Genomic DNA, 26917 nt, shown 5'->3' with positions numbered 1-26917 from the left:
AATTTAGACACAAGAGATATCTTAAAACTATAAGAAGATAGTACAAATTAGACACAAGAGATATCTTAAAACTATAAGAAGATAGTACAAATTAGACACAAGAGATATCTTAAAACTATAAGATATCTTAAAACTATAAGAAGATAGTACAAAGAAAATAGTACAAATTAGACACAAGAGATATCTTAAAACTATAAGAAGATAGTACAAAGAAAATAGTACAAATTAGACACAAGAGATATCTTAAAACTATAAGATATCTTAAAACTATAAGAAGATAGTACAAAGAAAATAGTACAATTTAGACACAAGAGATATCTTAAAACTATAAGAAGATAGTACAAAGAAAATAGTACAATTTAGACACAAGAGATATCTTAAAACTATAAGAAGATAGTACAAATTAGACACAAGAGATATCTTAAAACTATAAGAAGATAGTACAAAGAAAATAGTACAAATTAGACACAAGAGATATCTTAAAACTATAAGAAGATAGTACAAAGAAAATAGTACAATTTAGACACAAGAGATATCTTAAAACTATAAGAAGATAGTACAAAGAAAATAGTACAAATTAGACACAAGAGATATCTTAAACTATAAGAAGATAGTACAAAGAAAATAGTACAAATTAGACACAAGAGATATCTTAAAACTATAAGAAGATAGTACAAAGAAAATAGTACAAATTAGACACAAGAGATATCTTAAAACTATAAGAAGATAGTACAAAGAAAATAGTACAAATTAGACACAAGAGATATCTTAAAACTATAAGAAGATAGTACAAAGAAAATAGTACAAATTAGACACAAGAGATATCTTAAAACTATAAGAAGATAGTACAAAGAAAATAGTACAAATTAGACACAAGAGATATCTTAAAACTATAAGAAGATAGTACAAAGAAAATAGTACAAATTAGACACAAGAGATATCTTAAAACTATAAGAAGATAGTACAAAGAAAATAGTACAATTTAGACACAAGAGATATCTTAAAACTATAAGAAGATAGTACAAATTAGACACAAGAGATATCTTAAAACTATAAGAAGATAGTACAAATTAGACACAAGAGATATCTTAAAACTATAAGAAGATAGTACAAAGAAAATAGTACAAATTAGACACAAGAGATATCTTAAAACTATAAGAAGATAGTACAAATTAGACACTTAGATATCTTAAAACTATAAGAAGATAGTACAAAGAAAATAGTACAAATTAGACACAAGAGATATCTTAAAACTATAAGAAGATAGTACAAAGAAAATAGTACAAATTAGACACAAGAGATATCTTAAAACTATAAGAAGATAGTACAAAGAAAATAGTACAAATTAGACACAAGAGATATCTTAAAACTATAAGATATCTTAAAACTATAAGAAGATAGTACAAAGAAAATAGTACAAATTAGACACAAGAGATATCTTAAAACTATAAGATATCTTAAAACTATAAGAAGATAGTACAAAGAAAATAGTACAAATTAGACACAAGAGATATCTTAAAACTATAAGATATCTTAAAACTATAAGAAGATAGTACAAAGAAAATAGTACAAATTAGACACAAGAGATATCTTAAAACTATAAGATATCTTAAAACTATAAGAAGATAGTACAAAGAAAATAGTACAAATTAGACACAAGAGATATCTTAAAACTATAAGAAGATAGTACAAAGAAAATAGTACAAATTAGACACAAGAGATATCTTAAACTATAAGATATCTTAAAACTATAAGAAGATAGTACAAAAACATAGTACAAATTAGACACAAGAGATATCTTAAACTATAAGATATCTTAAAACTATAAGAAGATAGTACAAAGAAAATAGTACAAATTAGACACAAGAGATATCTTAAACTATAAGATATCTTAAAACTATAAGAAGATAGTACAAAGAAAATAGTACAAATTAGACACAAGAGATATCTTAAAACTATAAGAAGATAGTACAAAGAAAATAGTACAAATTAGACACAAGAGATATCTTAAAACTATAAGATATCTTAAAACTATAAGAAGATAGTACAAAGAAAATAGTACAAATTAGACACAAGAGATATCTTAAAACTATAAGATATCTTAAAACTATAAGAAGATAGTACAAAGAAAATAGTACAAATTAGACACAAGAGATATCTTAAAACTATAAGATATCTTAAAACTATAAGAAGATAGTACAAAGAAAATAGTACAAATTAGACACAAGAGATATCTTAAAACTATAAGAAGATAGTACAAAGAAAATAGTACAAATTAGACACAAGAGATATCTTAAACTATAAGATATCTTAAAACTATAAGAAGATAGTACAAAAACATAGTACAAATTAGACACAAGAGATATCTTAAACTATAAGATATCTTAAAACTATAAGAAGATAGTACAAAGAAAATAGTACAAATTAGACACAAGAGATATCTTAAACTATAAGATATCTTAAAACTATAAGAAGATAGTACAAAGAAAATAGTACAAATTAGACACAAGAGATATCTTAAAACTATAAGAAGATAGTACAAAGAAAATAGTACAAATTAGACACAAGAGATATCTTAAACTATAAGATATCTTAAAACTATAAGAAGATAGTACAAAGAAAATAGTACAAATTAGACACAAGAGATATCTTAAACTATAAGATATCTTAAAACTATAAGAAGATAGTACAAAGAAAATAGTACAAATTAGACACAAGAGATATCTTAAAACTATAAGAAGATGTTAAAAAGTTGATAAATTCGCTCTGAAACATTTTTTTCTAGAAATCGGTCATTTGCGCCAATTTGGTATATTGAGATTTCTAAGGATTTTTTATGCTTAAAACAACCAGACCCAGTCATTATTATACTCATAAGGAACTAGATTGAATACGTTTACCACATATATAGTTCCTTGCAAAAGAGTAGTTTCTACTGCCTTTTTAATTCTTCATTTGGATCATACTATACAACAAGCGTCTCTTAAACAGATCGTAAACTCATACTCTTTTCAATATCTGGTTATGTTTCCTGAGAAATCCAGTATCATTTTTTTTAAATGTCTACTTATTGTTTATTACCTACACTTGAGGGGTGTTGGTCTTATCCTGTTGCATTCAATTATGTCGAAAGGAAAATCAAAACTTCGACTATCTTCAACAGCAATAAATAATATTTCATTTTGGTCTGGATTCGCAAATAAAAATATATACACATATATTTTTCTTCAGGGCGAACTTGTAGCCAAGGCCATAAAACTATTCACAATAGTTAACTTGGGTGAGCCAAAAATGCTGTCTCCGTTCCCGCGTAGAAGTGGGGTTCTCTAAATGTTGGGATTTCTTTGAGAGAAGGTTGAGTTGTGTCCACTCGATTGGGCTTCAGCTTCTAAAAAGACAGATCTAGCAGGGAAACTTTCTGTTGGCAGTTCTCTGCGCATGCGCACGAGGGAATTCCTGGCAGCCTACCAGAAGTAATCCAACTCTGTGCATGTGTGCTGAAAACTTCCGAAATAGCGTCACTACACTCGTAAGGAACTCGATTGGGTACAATATTTACCACATATATAGTTCCTTGGAAAACAGTAGTTTCTACTGCCTTTTTAATTCTTCATTTGGATCATACTATACAACAAGCGTCTCTTGAACAGATCGTAAACTCATATTCTATTCAATATCTGGTTATGTTTCCTGAGAAATCCAGTATCATTTTTTTTAAATGTCTACTTATTGTTTATCATCTAAACATTGAGAGACAACATGTCTAGCTTTGAGAGACTGCCGAATGCTACGGGTATAGTTTAGAAGACAACATTTCACCACCAGCATAGCTGGGGGTGGTCTGCCCCGGGTGGCACTTTTGTTATTTCTGGACCAGTAATTGGAATCTATTTGAGCTCAACCCTGTAAAGAACTCGACTGAGTACAATGTTTTCCACATTTATAGTTGTAAAGAACACTCATATTCTATTCAATATCTGGTTAGGTTTCCTGAGAAATCCAGTATGATATTTTTTAAATGTCCACTTATTGTTTATTACCTACATGTTACGTCTCCTAAATGAGGCGGGTGTGTATGTGAGTGGCATGACTCAATTCATGTCGAGGAACTGATGGTAAGAGTGGCGCAAAATTAGAACCGTTTCTCCGTAGATCAGGGATCAACTGGAGGTCCCTGACTTCCACATAATCTGGAAGTTAATTTGGAAGATTTTGGAATGTTCTAAGGGTCGTGGGAGGTTAGTGTAGGGGTGAATATATGTGGTGTGTCATGTTCTTGAATATGGGATTTTCTGAGAAAGCCTTTGTAACAGGATGAAGGTCTCTGAAACCTTGAGGGGTGCCGGTCCTTATCCTGTTACATTCAATTATGTCGAAAGGAAAATCAAAACTTTGACTATCTTCAACAGAAGGCTTCACCAGGCTCAGTCTGATCTGGCAATGTTTCTATGGCTGGATGCCCTTCCTAACGCCAACCGTGAGTGTAGTGGGTGCTTTTTACTTTCCACCGGCACAGGCGCCAGATGGGGCTGGGAAACGGCCACGGTCGAATGGTGCTTTTTACATGCCACCGGCACGGGGGTCAGACGAAGCTGGCAAACGGCCATGATCGGATGGTGCGTTTTACGTTCCACTGGCACGGGGGCCAGGCGAGGCTGGCAAACGGCCACGGTCGGATGGTGCTTTTTATGTGCCACCGGCCATGATCGGATGGTGCGTTTTACGTTCCACTGGCACAGGTGCCAGACGCAGCTGGCAAACGGCCACGGTCGGATGGTGCTTTTTACATACCACCTGCGTGGAGGCGAGGCGAGGCTGGCAACGGCCATGATCAAATGGTGCTTTTTACGTGCCACCGGCACAGGTGCCAGACGCAGCTGGCAAACGGCCACGGTCGGATGGTGCTTTTTACATACCACCTGCACGGAGGCCAGGCGAGGCTGGCAATAGCCATGATCGGATGGTGCTTTTTACATGCCACCGGCAAGGGGGCCAGGCAAGGCTGGCAATGGCCACGTTCGGTTGGTTCTCTTATGTGCCACCGGCACTGGTATCACAGCTGCAATTTCCATTGATGTTGATCGATTTCAATTTTGATTTCCACTTGCCTCAACAGGTCTTCACAAGTAGAGTTTTGTGTCCCAAGAAGGAAAGGTCTGCATAAAACTCGAAACATGTTGATATAGGCAGAATATACAAGGGTGAGTTAACAGGTATAATTGCCAACACAGAAACATGATTCATACAGCAAAATGACCACATCCCTACTTCTCAACGTAGTCACCGTTTCTCTCAATAGCGATGTTCCACCTTTGAGTGAGAGCATGTAACCCCTGCCCAGTAAAATTCTGTTGACTGTTCTTTGAGCCACTTCTTCACCACAGTTTTCACATCCTCGTCACTGGAATCATGCTTGCCTCTCAAACCCTCTTTCACGGGGCTGAAGAGATGATAGTATAGTCTGAAGGCGCTAAATCTGTTGAGTATGAGTATGGAGGATGCGGTAAAGTTGTCCACCTGGATGAGGCGATTGCCTCTCTTGTCCTGATGCTTGTGTGTGGTCGAGCATTGTCACGCAGAAGGACATTGTCGATTGGCAAGTTGGGTCTTATTTGTCTGATTCTTGCTCTGAGCCGTGTCAGGGTCTTAATGGGGGCCTCAGAGCTTATTTTTCCTTTTGGCAAGAAATCGACCAGAATGACATTTTCGGTGGTGGTCACATAGAGTGGCACCATTCCATTGACTGCCTCTTTGATTCTGGGTCATAATGATGAACCCACGTTACGTCTCCTAAATGAGGCGGGTGTGTACGTGAGTGGCATGACTCAATTCATGTCGAGGAACTGATGGTAAGAGTGGCGCAAAATTAGAACCGTTTCTCCGTAGATGAGGGATCAACTGGAGGTCCCTGATTTCCACATAATCTGGAAGTTAATTTGGAAGATTTTGGAATGTTCTAAAGGGTCGTGGGAGGTTAGTGTAGGGGTGAATATATGTGGTGTGTCATGTTCTTGAATATGGGATTTTCTGAGAAAGCCTTTGTAACAGGATGAAGGTCTCTGAAACCTTGAGGGGTGCCGGTCTTATCCTGTTACATTCAATTGTGTCGAAAGGAAAATCAAAACTTCGACTATCTTCAACAGCAATAAATAATATTTCATTTTGGTCTGGATTCACAAATAAAAATATATACACATATATTTTTCTTCAGGGCGAATCAGTAACCAAGGCCATAAAACTATTCACAATAGTTAACTTGTGTGAGGCAAAAATGCTGTCTCTGTTCCCGTGTAGAAGGGGGCTTCTTCACGTGTTGGGTTTTCTTTCAGAGAAGGTTGAGTTGTGTCCACTCGATAGGGCTGCAGCTTCTAAAAAGACAGATCTAGCGGGGAAACTTTCTGTTGGCAGTTCTCTGCGCATGCGCACGAGGGAACTTCCGGCGGCCTACCAGAAGTATGCGGGCTGAAAACTTCCGAAATAGCGTCACTACACTTCTAAAGGACTCAATTGAGTACAATATTTTCACATATATAGTTCCTTGGAAAACTGTAGTTTCTACTGCCATAGAAGGGGGCTTCTTTACGTGTTGCTTTTTATGAGAGAACCTTGAACGTGCCCTCGATTCAGCTGCAGCTTTTATTCTGACGATGGATATTGTTTCTTTTTGACCATTAACGTCGACTACGAAGTTTTTTGGTGAGTGCAACAGTACACGATAGCGTTCAGAAAAAGGTGTACGCAGCATATTAAATATGTAACACCCTTTTCTGAGTTCAGTTCCACTGTGTGGCACCTTGAGCAAGTCCCTTCTACTATAGCCTCAGGCCAACCAAAACCTTGCAAGCGGATTTGGTAGACGGAAACTGAAAGAAGCCTGTCATATATATAAATATAAGTGCCAGTGACACATAAGAGGCACCCAGCCATAGAAACCAAACCAAAGTCAGACTGGGGGCTGGTGCAGCTCTCCAGCTGACCACTTCTGGTCAAACTGTTCAACCCATGCCAGCATGGAAAACGTATGATGATGGTGACATCTATGCGTGTCTGTTTTTGCCCCCACCCACCACCACAACCACATGACAACTGTCGCACTCACCAAAAGTTTGCTTGGCCTGCTACGGCCGGGTTTGTATTGAAACTGTTAATTGCCAACCTTCCGTTATGTGCCAATTTCTTTCATTGTTACCTGTACCTGAAATCCTATCTATAATTTCTCATGTCCCTGGAGGTTCAGAGAAGGGTTATCTAGCTCAAATAATCGCTGACCATCCAGATTATAACAGATCATCATCATCATCATTTAGTGTCCGCTTTCCATGCTAGCATGGGTTGGATGGTTCAACTGGGGTCTGGGAAGCCAGAAGGCTGCACCAGGCCTGATCTGATCTGGCAGTGTTTCTACAGCTGGATGCCCTTCCTAACGCCAACCACTCCGAGAGTGTAGTGGGTGCTTTTTACATGCCACCGGCACAGGTGCCAGATGGGACTGGCAAACGGCCATGATCGGATGGTGCTTTTTATGTGCCACCGGCATGGAGGTCAGGCGAGGCTGGTAACGGCCACGATTGGATGGTGCGTTTTACGTGCCACTGGCACGTGGGCCAGGCAAGCCTGGCAAACGGCCATGATCGGATGGTGCTTTTTATGTGCCACCAGCACGGGGGCCAGGAGAGGCTGGCAAACGGCCACGGTCGGACAGTGCTTTTTACATGCCACCGGCACAGGTGCCAAACGGCCACGATCGGATGGTGCTTTGTTGATATTGAGTCTGAATAGATTTGTCTTATCTCAGATAAAAGAGCTAGAATCTGTTTGAGTGGTGGTGCTTATGGATTTATTTTCTTGGTGAACTTACCTGATGCAATTGATAGTAGTGATCTTACCTGTAATCATTTCAGTCACCTCTTATCATTAAGCATATTATCTTTGTTGCTTGTGGCTGAAATCTTATCTATAATTTTTAATGTCCCTGGAGGTTCAGAGAAGGATTATCTAGCTCTTGCCTTATCTCGGATAAAAGAGCTAGGATCTGTTTGAGTGGAGGTGCTATGGATCTATTTTCTTGGTGAACTTACCTGGCGGCAGACTCTCGTGCAATTGATAGTAGTGATCTTACCTGTAATCATTTCAGTCACCTCTTGTCATTAAGCATATTTTCTTTGTTGCTTGTAGCTGAAATCCTGTAAGTAATTTCTAATGTCCCTGGAGGTTCAGAGAATGGTTATCTAGCTCAAATCATCCCCATAGTGAATTTATAAAGATGGGAGGTGGTTTCTTGGCAAAGGATTCATCAAGGTATCTTTTTATATGTCATCCAAGGAATTGAAATTTTTACCATTAAGACTATTCTGTAGAAACCTGAATAAGTGGAAATCCGAAGGAACAATATCTGGTGAATATGGAGGGTGAGGTAACACATCCCAGCCGAGCTGCAGCAATTTTTGTCTGGTTCCCAAAGGAACATTAGCTAAATTTTTTCCATTATCAGTAAATTTTACTACTCTCATATTCTTGTAGATATTTAACTCAAAATATATATAGATACAGGTATTGGGTTGTCTGGAAAGTTCATGCCAATTCTTAAAGGAAAGAAAAAGGTCAATAAATACTTGCCATTACATGTTTAATCAACCAAATATAAGCCATTTTGCTGCACAATGTGTCTCCATCTTTCCATTAACTTGAAAACACCTTCTTCCCAGAATTGAGGTGATTTCATGGCAAAGAATTCATCAACGTATCTTTTTATATGTCATCCAAGGAATTGAAATTTTTACCATTAAGACTATTCTGTAGAAACCTGAAAAAGTGGAAATCTGAAGGAGCAATATCTGGTGAATATGGAGGGTGGGGTAACACATCCCAGCCGAGCATCTGGGAGTTATCAATCTTTCTATTGGGTTGTCTGGAAAGTTAGTGCTGATTTCTAAAGGAAAGAAAAAGGTCAATAAATACTTGCCATTACATTTTTAATCAACCAAATATGAACCATTTTGTTGCACAATGTGTCTCCATCTTTCCTTTAACTTAAAAATACCCTCTTCCCAGAATTGAAGGGGTCTCATGGCAGAGAATTCATCAAGGTATCTTTTTACAACACCCTTTTGTCCAAAAAAATTTGGTTCAATTAAAGTAAAACTACATTTTCCGCTATTCATTCACTACCATCACCACCACCATCTCTCTTTCTACTCTATCCGTCTTTATCTCTGCCTTTGTTTAACCTTGCCAACAGAGCATCACCCCACCCTCTACTAAACATTGTATTTTAACACCCTCTCTCTGTATTGCTCCCTTCAATTAGCATTTTAACCACATAAGTATTACATTCTCCTTACCTTATTTTTTCTCCCTCTTTCCTTCTCGCTCCTTGATTTCCCTTCAACTAGGCTGTCCAGTAACTCCATAATTTTTCATGCAAGGAATTTTAATGTAATTACAGTTTCTTTTCAATGTGGTATACTTGAAAACACAGAGCGGGACATTGCACTTCTCATACACACATACACTCACACTATTTTATACAGCAGAAGGCGGTGAGCTGGCAGAAACGTTAGTGTGCCGGACGAAATGCTTAGCGGTATTTCATCTGCTGTACGTTCTGAGTTCAAATTCCACCGAGGTCGACTTTGCCTTTCATCCTTTCGGGGTTGATAAATTAAGTACCCGTTTCGCACTGGGGTCGATGTAATCAACTTAATCCGTTTGCCTGTCCTTGTTTGTCCCCTCTATGTTTAGCCCCTTGTGGGCAATAAAGAAATAAGAATCGTTAACACGCCAGGCGAAATACCTAAGCTGTATTTCGTCTGTCTTTACATTCTGAGTTCAAATTCCGCCGAGGTCCACTTTGCTTTTCATCCTTTTGGGGTCAATTAAATAAGTACCAGTTACGCACTGGGGTCGATGTAATCGACTTAATCCGTTTGCCTGACCTTGTTTGTCCCCTCTATGTTTAGCCCCTTGTGGATAATAAAGAAATAGGTATTTCGTCTGCGCTACGTTCTGAGTTCAAATTCCGCCGAGGTCGACTTTGTCTTTCATCCTTTAGGGGTTGATAAATAAAGTACCAGTTACGCACTGGGGTCGATGTAATCGACTTTATATCTTTGTCTATCCTTGTTTATCTCCTCTGTGTTTAGCCCCTTGTGGGCAGTAATGAAATATATATTTTAATGCAGCTGGTACTGCTTCCTATCTGTAAAGGGTTAATTACTGAATGGTAAAACATAAAAGGGGTTTGATTTTAAATGTTTTATTGCTTGGCTGAAAGCTGAGGTTTATTGTAAATATTACATCTAAACATTCGAAGAAAACTAAAGTCTGTAATTTTTGATCAATAAAACTGATTTTTCAAACTTTGAAATATAAAATTTCCAAACTGTTTGTTCTTAGTTGCATTTTTTTCATTTTTTATTTTGTTTCAGTTATTTGACTATGGCCATGCTGGGGCACCATTATTTCCTGTAAAAACAATCAGAATGCCGGACATATTTTATAGTCTGTATAATGGAATGTGAAATCAAATACAAATGTGTGTGTGTGTGTGTGTATATCATCATTTTCATTTAGCGTCCGTTTTCCATGCTAGACGCTAAATGAAAATGATATATATACACACACACACACATTTGTATTTGATTTCACATTCCATTATACAGACTATAAAATATGTCCGGCATTTTGATTGTTTTATATATATATATATATATTTATATACATATATATACATATATATATTTATATACATATATATGCATAGATATTTTTAAATACATATATATACATATATATATATATATATATATATACATATATATATATTATATACATATATATATATATATATATATATATTTATATACATATATATTACATATATATACATATATATATATACATATATATATATATATACTATATATATATATATATATATATACTTATATATATATATATACTTATATATATATATATATATATATACAACAGGCTTCCTTCAGTTTCCGTCTACCAAATCCACTCACAAGGCTTTGGTCGGCCCGAGGCTATAGTAGAAGACACTTGCCCAAGATGCCATACAGTGGGACTGATTGGCCTGGTGCAGCCTTCGCGCTTCCCAGACCCCAGTTGAACCGTCCAACCCATGCCAGCATGGAAAACGGATGCTAAATGATGGAGATGATGATGATGATTCACACATGCTGTAATTAATCTCTTAGTGCTTACTGTTTAATTAAAATACTCAGCATATTTCTTAACCTAACAGTGCCACAAATAGATGCAATTAAAATATGTACCTGACTTTGTTGCATTCAGATTAATTCTAAATTTAGCAAATTATAACATGATGCCAGCGCCTTCTGACTGGCATCCATGCCTCTCTGGCACATAACAAGCACTGAGCATTGGGCCTTGTTGAAACAGTGGCAGGTGACTGAGACCTTTGGTGATATACTGTGCTTATGTAGTGGGACTGAACCCAGAACCACGCAGTGGGACTGAACCCGGAACCATGTGGTTGGTAAGCAAGCTACTTACCACACAGCCACTCCTGCACCTATATACGATGGGCTTCTTTCAGTTTCCGTCAACCAAATCCACTCACAAGGCATTGGTCGGCCCGAGGCTATAGCAGAAGACACTTGCCCAAGTGTGCCATGCAGTGGGACTGAACCCGGAACCATGTGGTTGGTAAACAAGCTACTTACCACACAGCCACTCCTGCACCTATATACGATGGGCTTCTTCAGTTTCCGTCAACCAAATCCACTCACAAGGCATTGGTCGGCCCGAGGCTATAGCAGAAGACACTTGCCCAAGGTGCCATGCAGTGGGACAGAACCCGGAACCATGTGGTTGGTAAACAAGCTACTTACCACACAGCCACTCCTGCACCTTTTATATGATGTATAAAAACATGTAACATACTAATAAATATCGGTAAATATAAAACCATCCAGATTTCTGAATACCTCATTTCTTCTAATATATATACCAGCGGTGGTGCCCCAGCATGGGCACGGCCTTCGGGCTAAAACATTTTTAAGGATTTATACATACACACACACACATCAAGCCAGGTGAGATCATAGTTGTGGTTGATGCTGGTGTCGGGTCAGTGGCATTTAAACAGCACCCTTGGAGTGGTTGGCATTAGGAAGAGCATCTAGCCGTAGAAACCAATCTGGGTTACCAGCTTTCAATCAAACTGTCCAACCCATGGAAAGTGGACATTAAATGATGATGGTGATTGTTTCAAGTACACTATTTAAATGCAACAAAAAAAAAATGAAAAATAGTCTTTTTAAAAACTTAAAAGGATGTTGTAAAAATAAAAATTAAAATCTACCAAACCTTAGTCACAATTTATGTTCCTAACACTAGCTGAATGATGACTAAGTTATTTTACTAAATTCTTTGTAATATTTAAAATAATTGAAAGAAACACAGAGCATCACAACTGAAATATAGTAACAAAAGGCTTAAAAATATATAATAAGGAAACAATTCTTAACCCTTTTGATACCAACCTGGCTGAAAGCACCTCTGACCCTGTAGTACAAATGTTTTGTTTCCATAAGTTTTGAATTAAAATCTTCCACCAAACCTTAGTCACAATTTATGTTCCTAACACCAGCTTAATGATAACAAAGTTATTTTATTAAATTCTTTGCTATATTTAAAATTAATTGAAAGAAACACAGAATATCTCAACAGAAATATGGTAACGAGGGGGTTAAAGCGATAAAATATAGCGAATACAACCTTTGAGAGAAAGATTAGATTTAGATTAATGGGGCAGGGTGTGCACCCCTGGCCATGAACACACACTCACACATCCACATAATAATTGAAAGAAACACAGAACATCTCAACAGAAATATGGTAAGAAAAGGGTTAAAATATATAATAGAGAAACAATTCTTAACCCTTTTGATACCAACCTGGCTGAAACCACCTCTGGCTCTGTGGTACAAATGTCTTGTTTTCATAAGTTCTGAATTAAAATCTTCCACCAAACCTTAGTCACAATTTATGTTCCTAACACTAGCTTAATGACAACTAAGTTATTTTACTAAATTCTTTGTTATATTAAAATTAATTGAAAGAAACACAGAGCATCTTGACAGAATATGGTAACAAAAGGGTTAAAATATATAATAGAGAAACAATTCTTAACCCTTTTGATACCAACCCAGCTGAAACCACCTCTGGCTCTGTAGTACAAATGTCTTGTTTTCATAAGTTTTGAATTAAAATCTTCCACCAAACCTTAGTCACAATTTATGTTCCTAACACTAGCTTAATGATGACTAAGTTATTTAACTAAATTCTTTGTTATATTTAAAATTAATTGAAAGAAACACAGAGCATCTTGACAGAATATGGTAACAAAAGGGTTAAAATATATAATAGAGAAACAATTCTTAACCCTTTTGATACCAACCCAGCTGAAACCACCTCTGGCTCTGTAGTACAAATGTCTTGTTTTCATAAGTTTTGAATTAAAATCTTCCACCAAACCTTAGTCACAATTTATGTTCCTAACACTAGCTTAATGACAACTAAGTTATTTTACTAAATTCTTTGTTATATTTAAAATTAATTGAAAGAAACACAGAGCATCTTGACAGAATATGGTAACAAAAGGGTTAAAATATATAATAGAGAAACAATTCTTAACCCTTTTGATACCAACCCAGCTGAAACCACCTCTGGCTCTGTAGTACAAATGTCTTGTTTTCATAAGTTTTGAATTAAAATCTTCCACCAAACCTTAGTCACAATTTATGTTCCTAACACTAGCTTAATGACAACTAAGTTATTTTACTAAATTCTTTGTTATATTTAAAATTAATTGAAAGAAACACAGAGCATCTTGACAGAATATGGTAACAAAAGGGTTAAAATATATAATAGAGAAACAATTCTTAACCCTTTTGATACCAACCCAGCTGAAACCACCTCTGGCTCTGTAGTACAAATGTCTTGTTTTCATAAGTTTTGAATTAAAATCTTCCACCAAACCTTAGTCACAATTTATGTTCCTAACACTAGCTTAATGACAACTAAGTTATTTTACTAAATTCTTTGTTATATTTAAAATTAATTGAAAGAAACACAGAGCATCTTGACAGAATATGGTAACAAAAGGGTTAAAATATATAATAGAGAAACAATTCTTAACCCTTTTGATACCAACCCAGCTGAAACCACCTCTGGCTCTGTAGTACAAATGTCTTGTTTTCATAAGTTTTGAATTAAAATCTTCCACCAAACCTTAGTCACAATTTATGTTCCTAACACTAGCTTAATGACAACTAAGTTATTTTACTAAATTCTTTGTTATATTTAAAATTAATTGAAAGAAACACAGAGCATCTTGACAGAATATGGTAACAAAAGGGTTAAAATATATAATAGAGAAACAATTCTTAACCCTTTTGATACCACCTCTGGCTCTGTAGTACAAATGTCTTGTTTTCATAAGTTTTGAATTAAAATCTTCCACCAAACCTTAGTCACAATTTATGTTCCTAACACTAGCTTAATGACAACTAAGTTATTTTACTAAATTCTTTGTTATATTTAAAATTAATTGAAAGAAACACAGAGCATCTTGACAGAATATGGTAACAAAAGGGTTAAAATATATAATAGAGAAACAATTCTTAACCCTTTTGATACCAACCCAGCTGAAACCACCTCTGGCTCTGTAGTACAAATGTCTTGTTTTCATAAGTTTTGAATTAAAATCTTCCACCAAACCTTAGTCACAATTTATGTTCCTAACACTAGCTTAATGACAACTAAGTTATTTTACTAAATTCTTTGTTATATTTAAAATTAATTGAAAGAAACACAGAGCATCTTGACAGAATATGGTAACAAAAGGGTTAAAATATATAATAGAGAAACAATTCTTAACCCTTTTGATACCAACCCAGCTGAAACCACCTCTGGCTCTGTAGTACAAATGTCTTGTTTTCATAAGTTTTGAATTAAAATCTTCCACCAAACCTTAGTCACAATTTATGTTCCTAACACTAGCTTAATGATGACTAAGTTATTTAACTAAATTCTTTGTTATATTTAAAATTAATTGAAAGAAACACAGAGCATCTTGACAGAATATGGTAACAAAAGGGTTAAAATATATAATAGAGAAACAATTCTTAACCCTTTTGATACCAACCCAGCTGAAACCACCTCTGGCTCTGTAGTACAAATGTCTTGTTTTCATAAGTTTTGAATTAAAATCTTCCACCAAACCTTAGTCACAATTTATGTTCCTAACACTAGCTTAATGATGACTAAGTTATTTAACTAAATTCTTTGTTATATTTAAAATTAATTGAAAGAAACACAGAGCATCTTGACAGAATATGGTAACAAAAGGGTTAAAATATATAATAGAGAAACAATTCTTAAGCTTATAGCTTCTAGGTGAAGGATCAACTTTACCTAAGACGTTCCAGCCAGGTGCAGAGAATTTTTTCACATATCTCTTTAATTCTGATAACAGTGAGACAATCAAAGGAATGTTGTTGACAAAGATGCTACAGTATTAATCTATATATATAAAACTGTAGTTGTGTGAGTGTCTGTCCCCTTCGATTTAGATTCCTAACTACTCCCACATTTTGCGGTGCAGTTTAACCAAATTCGGGTATTTTATAGTCGTGATTAATATCGAGCCCGTCTGAGTATTAGCGCGCGTCTACGATGAGTCTACGATTTAAAAAATAATTTAACATCATTTTTTATTCCATTTTAATGCATATTTTTTCGTGTGTCGATGGTGGCGGAGTTGGCGTCCATGGTCACACCTGCATCTGTGTTGCTTCTCCCCCTTCTTCCCTCCCTCGTGAAGCTGTGGGGAAGGGAGTGTAAGGAAATCAACGTCGTAATGCGTTGTCAAGGAGACCAGCGTTCTTTTAGAACAACGACTTCATGGCTTGAAGACACCAAAACAGAAATGGCTAAGAAAGCCCGAATTGGCATCTATAAGGGAAGTAACTCTCTAAAAATGCTTATATAGTTATTTCCCTTACAAACCCGAGCAACGCTGGGCGATACTGCTAGTGAAAAATAAAAAAAAGAAATAGATTTAGAAGTTTGTAGGCAGAAAGTAAAGGGAGGTAATCAAGTACATGAGCCTAATTTTTAATCCCTATATAAAGCTGAAGTTGTCTGTGTGTGGCAGGTTTGGTAGCCTTCAACTAACACTATTTCCTCCGAGACCCTGCGGCGCAAGTTGACCAAAATTGAGAACATGATAGAAGAAGGCTTGCTCTTCATTTCATAGAAAAAAAAAAATTCAAATCGGACCATGTTAACACCAAAAGTTATTTACATCAAAAAGGGGCTTTTTTTTCCTATGAAAATCCCTATTTTTTATGAGTTTTTTGACTGCTGTGTCGCCATTTTTCGGTGTATTTCAACCAGAAAAATGTTCACTTAAAGAGAATAACAATCTACATAATGCAAAATATTTACTTTCCAAAAATTCCAATTCTAAAGGGTCGAAACAAACCCAAGGAACTCCGGGCAATACTGCTAGTAATCTCTCTGTATATATAAAGCTGAAGTTGTCTGTGTGTGGCAGGTTTGGTAGCCTTCAACTAACACTATCTCCTCCAAGGCCCTGCGACGCAAGTTGACCAAAATTGAGAGTATGATAGAAGAAAGCTTGCTCTTCATTCCGTAGAAGAAAAAATTCAAATCGCACCATGTTAACATCAAAAAGGGGCTTTTTTTCCTATGAAAATTCCTATTTTTTACGATTTTTTTACTGCTGTGTCATCATTTTTTGGTGTATTTCAACAAGAAAAATGTTCACTTAAAGAGAATAACAAGCTACATAATGCAAAATTTTTACTTTTCAAAAATTCCAATTCTAAAGGGTCGAAATAAACCCGAGCAACGCCAAGCAATACTGCTAGTTTTTAATTAATGGAAATTTGATTGTTTGTTAGCTTTATATGTTTATAATAGTGGTGGATCTCTGTCGTTTGATGATGAGGATTCAGTTGTTTGCTCCTGAATTAACGTGCAAGTGGTTGAGTATTCCACGGACGTTTATAGCGTAACTGTAATCCTCAAGCAAAAATCATTGTAGCAACAAGATTATCTTTTAAGTTACAGACAAGCCCAGTTTTAAATTAATTCGAGGGATTTGTTCAAATTGGACCCTGCACACATGTTCGAGCGGAGGACGATGCTACGATGAATTAAAACCCTTTGACTGCAGCAATAAAAACTAGCCACAAGTGAATTTGCCCTCATGAACTTTAGAAAAAACATCTTATTTAAGAAAAGGGCTCCACTAACAATTCTCTAACTGGGACCTGCATTCCTTAGCGCCAGGCCCGATTTCAGGTGCAATCCATCTGATATAATTTCCATCTACTCAATTTCAGCTGCAAGTTATGAGTCAACCTGTGGTTGTAGGGAACAACATTTGCTCAAACTGCTGTCTCTACACTGGTATTGAACCTGAGACCTTGTGCTTACAAGATGAGCTTTGTAACCACTCAGCCATGCTCATTAGAAATTATCTACTTGTACGAAATTAATATTTTTACAGCATGTTAAAAACACCATTCGAGCGTGATCGTTACCTGCGTTGCCATTACTCTCTCTTTACTCTTTTACTTGTTTCAGTCATTTGACTGTGGCCATGCTGGAGCACCGCCTTTAGTCGAGCTAATTGACCCCAGGACTTATTCTTTGTAAGCCTAGTACTTATTCTATCGGTCTCTTTTGTCGAACCGCTAAGTTTACTCTTTTTACTTGTTTCAGTCATTTGACTGCGGCCATGCTGGAGCACCGCCTTTAGTCGAGCTAATCGACCCCAGGACTTATTCTTTGTAAGCCTAGTACTTATTCTATCGGTCTCTTTTGCCGAACCACCAAGTTTACTCTTTTTACTTGTTTCAGTCATTTGACTGTGGCCATGCTGGAGCACCGCCTTTAGTCGAGCTAATCGACCCCAGGACTTATTCTTTGTAAGCCCAGTACTTATTCTATCGGTCTCTTTTGCCGAACTGCTAAATGAAGGGGACGTAAACACACCAGCATCGGTTGTCAAGGAATGCTAGAGGGACAAACACAGACACACAAACTCACACACACACACACATATATATATATATATACATATATACGACAGGCTTCTTTCAGTTTCCGTCTACGAAGCAAGCTACTTACCACACAGCCACTCCTGCGCCTTTTATATGATTTATAAAAACATGTAACATACTAATAAATATCTGTAAATATAAAACCATCCGGATTTCTGAGTACCTCATTTCTTCTAATATACATACATACACACACACATATATATATATTTTTTTATTTTATCTTATTTTATCTAGTTTCAGCTCACGAGTTGTGGCCATGCTGGGGCACCGCCATTTGGTGTTGCTACATGATTTTACTTCACGAATGCTTTTTAGCAATTGCCATTTGGTGCATGAGAGAGTTCGATGCAGCTGCCCTCATCTGCACCTCTTGCCGTGAAGCTGGTTCATCTGGGACACCTGACAGGAAGAGATCCAGTTTTACTTTAAAGACATCTGCATCCACCCCATGCAGGTCTCTCAGGTTCTTCGGGAGGATATTGAAGAGCTGTGGGCCTCTGAAGCCCCAGGCTATCACAGTATCTTGTCCTACATCTTGATGGCAAATTTGGAGTCCTTGGCACCATGCAGTGGCGCCCAGTTCTAGCATTTGTGTAACTCTCGATGCCAAAGTTTGGGACAAGTCCTTCTAGGATGTTCCAGATGTATATTATGGCATATCTTTCTTGCCTATGCTCTCTCTCTCTCTCTCTCTATCATCATCATCATTTAGCGTCCGTTCTCCATCCTAGCATGGGTTGGATGGTTCAACGGGGGTCTGGGAAGCCAGTAGGCTGCACCAGGCTCCAGTCTGATCTGGCAGTGTTTCTACGGCTGGATGCCCTTCCTAACGCCAACCACTCCGTGAGTGTAGTGGGTGCTTTTTACGTGCCACCCGCACAGGTGCCAGACGGAGCTGGCAAACGGCCACGGACGGATGGTGCTTTCTACGTGCCAGGCGAGGCTGGCAACGGTCACGAACGGATGGTGTTTTTTATTTTTTTACGTGCCACCGGCACAGGGGCCAGGCTAGGCTGGCAACGGCCACGAACGGATGGTGCTTTTTACGTGCCACCGGCATGTATATATATATATATATAAAAACAGGCTTCTTTCAGTTTCCATCTACTAAATCCACTCACAAGAAGACACTTGCCCCAGGTGTTACACAGTGGAACTGAACCCAGAATCATGTGGTTGGGAAGCAAGCTTCTTACCACACAGCCACCCCTGCACCTCATAACTTCCATATACTGTGAATCTAACGGAGGCCTCAAAACACATTTTAAGATCCACAAAGAGCAGAGCTTAAGTGCTGCTGTTGGTGGTCCATATCAGATATACAGTCTATGTGGATGTCTTTTCAACATATTGTCTGGTTTTACAAAGCCACATCAGATGCCATGATAGATCTAAGATGTAAGTATAAGAGGTGATCAGACTCTGCATAAGGTGTAGACCAGTGGTTTTCAACCAGGGTTCCGCAAGAAGTTACAAAACTGCTAAAATCAGCAGTAATTTTTAATTCTCCTGTGCAGATATGTGTGCATAAGGCTATTAAATTATTGCACAGGGGTTCCTCGAGGCAGTGGAATGTTTCCTTGGGGTTCCGCTCCAGCAAAAAGTTTGAAAAGCACTGGTGTAGACAATCACTGTCTGTGTATATATATATATATATATATGGGAAGGGTCTTCCTATGATGCTGACATGCAGTGTCTGTGCAAGGCCCTGCCTCAGTAAAGCTGGACTCAAGGGTCATCTTCGTAGTCATAAAGCGAGACAGATGAGTGACAACCTGGCCACTGGTGGTGGTGTAACACACCATACTAATCATATCTGTCGGGCATGTGGAAGAGAGTGTAATTCGGCAGGAGGACTTAAACGACATGCAAAGGTACATGAAGTCCAGGTACAACTACAGCCGGCTTTTTACCGGTAAAGGTTTCAGTTGCCAATTCTGTACAAGACATTGTAGATCTTTGGCTGGGCTAAAAAGTCACATTCGATCACAGCATCAATAACAGTTAAGCTTCGTGCAATGGCTATACTCGATAACGAGGGGGCAGCCATAATATATATATATATATATATATATATATATATATATATATATATATATAAGAATTTTTTGCATAATAAGATAAAAAACCAAGGCTGTGTAGATATTAGAGCATTTATATATAGAAGACCTTCTATTTATAAATGCTCTAATATATAGGTTTTTTATATGGTTTTTTTTAATCTTATTATGCAAAATATTCTTATATACACATGCTGACAGAGAACCAAAGTTGAACCCCTTATTCACAATATTACCAAATCTAGAACTTAACTATGGTCTGTCTATAGCACTTACTCAGCATTACCTGACACCTTTGGGTCTCAATGACACCATTATCTCTCTCTCTCTCTCTCTATATATATATATATATACACACATATATATACGTATACTTTATATATATATATATATATGTAGGATAAGATTTTTTTTCAAAAAAAATTTTTTATCAATGGCCAGCATATCAAAAAATACCTTTAAAGGTTAAATTTATAAATAATTTACAGAGTGGATTCTCTCACTCTGTGAAAGTTTCTAGTTCGAATCACACGTGTCTCGAGATGTGTTGAAGATTTTCTATTTTGAATATATTTGGGGTACTTAGGTCTGCTGAGGACTTAGTGCTTGCTTTTTCCATGGGTATGAGTAAGTATTTCATTTATGTCTTATGTATTTATCGCTGAGGAGGGGAAAATTCCTATGAATTAACCCCGAAATTGGGACCAATACGGTAATAACGGAATTGTTTAGAAATTTCTATCGGTTTGTTTCGAGATGCATAAATTATAATGGTTATTGACAATTTGTCTTTTTTCAGCATATTTGGCATTAGAGTTTTTCTTTTGCCCTTATTTTATAAGTTATATATATATATATATATATATATATATATAGGGAGAATTCACAAAAGACAAAGACAGGTGGTGTAGACAAAAAACAGATGTATTAGTATAATGCTTGGGAAGTGAAAAAGTCTTTAACGTTTCGAGCTTACGCTCTTCCACAGAAAGGAACAAGGAGGGAAAATAAAGAATGTGTAGTGGTTAGCGATCTATTATGGCGAACGCAGGACAGAAGGGTCACACAGGAGAGCTAGGGAGAAGGGGAGATAATAAAGTGGTGGTGATCCCAAGTATATATATATAGTTAATACAAAAAACATAAAGAGGGAAAACAAAAACAAAAAAAGCAACACGAGGACGTGGTATATGCAAAGTATTAGCAGACAACTCAGGGAAGGAAAGAAAAGTAGTTTTATGTTTCAAGCAAAGCTCTTTTTCAGAAACAGATGATGGGAGAAGGTCCAGGAGAAAAGGAAGACGGAGGAAAAAAATCACCAACGATCCACACGTGGTTACATTTTATATATGTATATATATATATATATACCAAATATATACATTTTATTTATTTATTTTGCACATTACTTAATCATTGGTATATACTCTTTTACTTGTTTCAGTCATTTGACAACGGCCATGCTGGAGCACTGCCTTTAATCGAGCAACTCGACCCCGGGACTTATTCTTTTGTAAGCCCAGTACTTATTCTATCGGTTACCTTTGCCGAACCGCTAAGTAACGGGGACATAAACACACACACGCATATATATATATACATATATACGACGGGCTTCTTTCAGTTTCCGTCTACCAAATCCACTCACAAGGCTTTGGTCGGCCCGGGGCTATATTAGAAGACTCTTGCCCAAGATGCCACGCAGTGGGACTGAACCCGGAACCGTGTTGTTGGTTAGCAAGCTACTTACCACACAGCCACTCCTGCGCCTAGTACTTATTCTATCGGTCTCTTTTGCCGAACCGCTAAGTTACGGGGACGTAAACACACACACGCACACATATATATACATATGTACGACAGCCTTCTTTCAGTTTCCGTCTACCAAATCCACACACAACGCTTTGGCTGGTCTGAGGCTATAATAGAAGACACTTGCCCAAGGTGCCACGCAGTGGGACTGAACACGGAACCATGTGGTTGGTAAGCAAGCTACTTACCCCACAGCCACTCCTGCGCCTATGTTTTTATCTTATATTTAATTTTTTCCATTGTTGTATTGATAAAAGGTGGGTTTTTTTTCAAATTGTGAAAAGCCAGATCTAACCAGTTTGAACATAAACCAGGCACAATATTTGGACAAGCTGCGACCAGTCTAACCCTTTAGCATTCAGAGTGCTTTACCAAATATATTGCTTATTCGTTCACGTTGTCTTAAATTTGTACCTTCAAGATTTCGATGATATGATTGTGTATTCTTAGAATGACATTGTATGATAGGTGGGAGAAGCCAGATGTGGTCACTTTGAACATAAACCAGGCACAATATTTGGACTGGATGTGGCCAGTTTAAGAATTGTTTCTCTATTATATATTTTTAACCCTTTTGTTACCATATTTCTGTTGAGATTCTCTGTGTTTCTTTCAATTAATTTTAAATATAACAAAGAATTTAGTAAAATAACTTAGTTATCATTCAGCTAGTGTCAGGAACATAAATTGTGACTAAGGTTTGGTGGTATATTTTAATGCAAAACTTATGAAAACAAGACATTTGTACTACAGGGTCAGAGGTGGTTTCAGCCAGGTTGGTATCAAAAGGGTTAAGAATTGTTTCTCTATTATATATTTTTAACCCTTTTGTTACCATATTTCTGTTGAGATGCTGTGTTTCTTTCAATTAATTTTAAATATAACAAAGAATTTAGTAAAATAACTTAGTCATCATTCAGCTAGTGTTAGGAACATAAATTGTGACTAAGGTTTGGTGGAAGATTTTAATTCAAAACTTATGGAAAGAAGACATGTATATTAAAGAGCCAGAGCCGGTTTCAGCCGCGTTGGGCATGAAAGGTATAACCCTTTAGCAGTGAAGTTACTTTATCAAACATAATGTTTATTTATTCACATTGTCTTAAAGTTGTACCTTCAAGATTTCGATGATATGTTTGTGTATTCTTAGAATGAAATTGTATGATAGGTGGGAGAAGCCAGATGTGGCAAGTTTGAACATAAGACAGTTAGAATATTTTGGCCAGACATGGCTAGTTATAAATGCAAAATGCAAAAGGTTTAATACAGTTTACTATCCAGTATGAATAACAACATGTTTAGCAAAGTCTGGTTTTTGAGTGAATGAATTACCACAGATAGGTGCAGGAGTGGCTGTGTGGTAAGTAGCTTGCTACCCAACCACATGGTTCTGGGTTCAGTCCCACTGCGTGGCATCTTGGGCAAGTGTCTTCTGCTATAGCCTTGGGCCGACCAAAGCCTTGTGAGTGGATTTGGTAGACGGAAACTGAAAGAAGCTTGTTGTATATATGTATATATATATATATATGTATGTGTGTATATATGTTTGTGTGTCTGTGTTTGTCCCCCTAGCATTGCTTGACAACCGATGCTGGTTTGTTTACGTCGCCGTTACTTAGTGGTTCGGCAAAAGAGACCGATAGAATACGTACTGGGCTTACAAAGAATAAGTCCCGGGGTCAATTTGCTCGACTAAAGGCAGTGCTCCAGCATGGCCGCAGTCAAATGACTGAAACAAATAAAAGAGTATATCGCAGTGAAATATAAAACCATCCGGACTTCTGAGTATCTCATTTCTTCAAATATACATACATACACACACACAGACAGATATATATATATATATATATATATATATATATATTTTTTTTTATATTAATTTATATATAGAGGGCATTATTACACATAAATGCCTCACGCTAAGAGGGACATCAGTCATTTCTACCAAAGATTTTACTAATCATACCCAATGCAGTTTTTCAAAGCAAGACATTTAAAAAATGAATTTAGTCTTGTATCACCTGTGATTTCGCACTGAACCGCAGAAGAATTTGCGACCATGCTCATCAGTAAGACTGATTCTGAACATATCATAAATAAACGACCAGTACCGTCAAAGTCGAACAACTAACTGCTCTATATATATATATATATATATATATACTTTATTTCAAAGCAGCAGAAATTCAACAAAACCTGTTACTCTGAGCTTCCCGTTCCCGTTCGTCGGACAGTTTTTGTTAAAATTTTAACAAAAGCTGTCCGATGAACGGGAAACTCAGAGTAACAGGTTTTGTTGAATTTCTGCTGCTTTTAAATAAAGCATATTACTCTACCCCTGGTATTTGAGTACTCTTTTTTCCACCTTGTTTCACATTTATGTGTTTACTCCGGTATATATATATATATATATATATATATATATATATATATATATCGACGACAGGCTTCTTTCAATTTCCATCTACTAAATCCACTCACAAGGCTATACTAGAAGACACTTGCCCCAGGTGTGACACAGTGAGACTGAACCCAGAATCATGTGGTTGGGAAGCATTGTATGACATTGTATGATAGGTGGGAGAGGCCAGATGTGGCCAGTTCGAACATAAGACAGTTAGAATATTTTGGCCAGATATGGCTAGTTATAAATGCAAAAGGTTTAATACAGTTTACTATCCAGTATGATTGACAACATGTTTAGCAAAGTCTGGTTTTTGAGCGAATGATTTACCACAGATATCGCAGTGATATATAAAGCCATCCGGACTTCTGAGGACCTCATTTCTTCTAATATACATACATACACACATATATATATATATATCAAAAATAAGCAACAAGAATGACTCCGGTGATTTGGTACAATTATTTCACACTACAACATTTTATTAAAAGTTGTAAGTATTACAGCAGATTTAAGATGTAATACTTACAACTTTAATAAAATGTTGTACCAAATCACCGGAATCATTCTTGTTGCTTATTTTTTATTATAATCACCCATCAAATTTTTATGGATAACACCATACAAAATTCTGGTGCATCTAAATTAAGTACCATATTCATTTGAATCTAAATTGTTGCTGAACTTATATATATATATATATATATATATATATATATATATCGACGACAGGCTTCTTTCAATTTCCATCTACTAAATCCACTCACAAGGCTATACTAGAAGACACTTGCCCCAGGTGTGACACAGTGAGACTGAACCCAGAATCTTGTGGTTGGGAAGCATTGTATGACATTGTATGATAGGTGGGAGAGGCCAGATGTGGCCAGTTCGAACATAAGACAGATAGAATATTTTGGCCAGATATGGCTAGTTATAAATGCAAAATCCCAAAGGTTTAATACAGCTACTATCCAGTATGAATGACAACGTGTTTAGCAAAGTCTGGTTTCTGAGCGAATGATTTACCACAGATATCGCAGTGAAATGGTTTCTCTGCATGAACTCGTTTGTGAGCAGTCAAGGCATGTCCGAGAGAGAAGGCTTTACTACAAATGTCGCACGTATACGGTTTCTCCCCTGTATGGATACGTTTATGTCGAATTAAGTCCCCGTTTTCAGAGAATGATTTATCACAGATGTCGCAGTTATGTGGCTTGTATCCGGTATGAATTCGTTTATGCCGAGACAAATGGCCGGTTTCGGAGAACGATTTATCACAGATGTCACAGTGATACGGTTTCTCTCCGGTATGAGTACGTTTTTGAATGGTCAAGGTGTGATTCTCAGAGAAAGATCTAAAACAAATGTCACAGAGGTAGGGTTTCTCGCCTGTATGAGTACGGATGTGTCGTGTCAAAGAGCTCTTTCTAGAGAATGATTTATCGCAGATGCTACACATGAATACCTTTCCCTCTTTCCGGGAACATTTATGTTTAGACAAATGGACATTTTGCGAAAAGGATTTACCGCAGACGTCACAATGAAAAGGTTTTTCGCCTGTATGGATACGCTGGTGAGTGGTCAAGCTGCTTTTTTGCGAGAATGGTTTACCACAGATATCACAGTGATATGATGTTTTTCCTTTCTCATTCTTTAAGCCACCAGAATAATTACTCTTTTTAGTCACTGTTTCACTTGTAACCTTTTTCTCATTCAATTCGTTTTCCATCATTTTATTTGGTGGTTCTCCCTCAACACAAAACACCCAAGATTCCTTCTCTTTGAGCTTGTATTATATTCGCAACAAATACAATCACAGCTGTGTTTCCTTGAACTGAAATCTTTCGCGATTATCTCAAGCCGCTTCAGCCTTCTTAATCCAAGTTCAATCAAAATACAAAATCAGTTTGTAAACTTTTTTAAGCAGTGAAGAAGACAAATGTTGATATTTTTCTCAGTTCTAAAGAAATATTTCCAGCAATTCTACCATAGAGTTATAGATTCAATTCGTTTTCCATCATTTTATTTTGGTTCTCCCTCAACACAAAACCCCAAGATTTCTTCTCTTTCAGCTTGTAGTATATTCCCAACAAATACAATTACAGCTGTGTTTCCTTCAACTGAAATCTTCAGCCTTCTTAATCCAAGTTCAATCAAATACAAAATCAGTTTGTAAACTTTTTAAGCAGCGAAGAAGACAAATGTTGATATTTATCTCAGTTCTAAAGAAATATTTCTCAGCAATTCTACCATAGAGATATTGATGTAAACAGGCTTTGAGAATATTATCAATGTTGATGATGTCTCGTGTGAAAAAATTCTTCGCTGTTTCTGGTATTCTGGAATAATAGAGAAACAAGAATGTAAGACAGAATTATGGATGTAATCACTGTACAGGGTTTAAACAACCAAAAACAAAAGCAAAATTGTAATTTTAATTTTTAACCACCACCACCACTACCACCAACAACAACAACACCATCATT

At 36.7% G+C, this 26917-nt stretch overlaps 1 protein-coding gene across 1 annotated transcript; it reads right to left on the bottom strand.

Moving 5' to 3' along the window:
* Positions 1-24545: 24545 nt before the first annotated feature.
* LOC115225256 (zinc finger protein 239-like) lies at positions 24546-26367 on the bottom strand. Its single transcript, XM_029796194.2, has 2 exons — positions 25458-26367; positions 24546-24758 (listed from the first exon to the last, which is right to left on the bottom strand). Exons 1-2 carry the CDS (start codon positions 26161-26163, stop codon positions 24700-24702), a joined length of 765 nt encoding a protein of 254 aa, XP_029652054.2. The 5' UTR covers positions 26164-26367; the 3' UTR covers positions 24546-24699.
* Between the last annotated feature and the right edge of the window lie 550 nt (positions 26368-26917).

Source organism: Octopus sinensis, linkage group LG27 (assembly GCF_006345805.1).
Source record: "Octopus sinensis linkage group LG27, ASM634580v1, whole genome shotgun sequence".
Taxonomy (NCBI): Eukaryota; Metazoa; Mollusca; class Cephalopoda; order Octopoda; family Octopodidae; genus Octopus; species Octopus sinensis.
The sequence above is the reverse complement of the archived record's forward strand: the minus strand, read 5'-3'. Positions and strand labels throughout refer to the sequence as shown.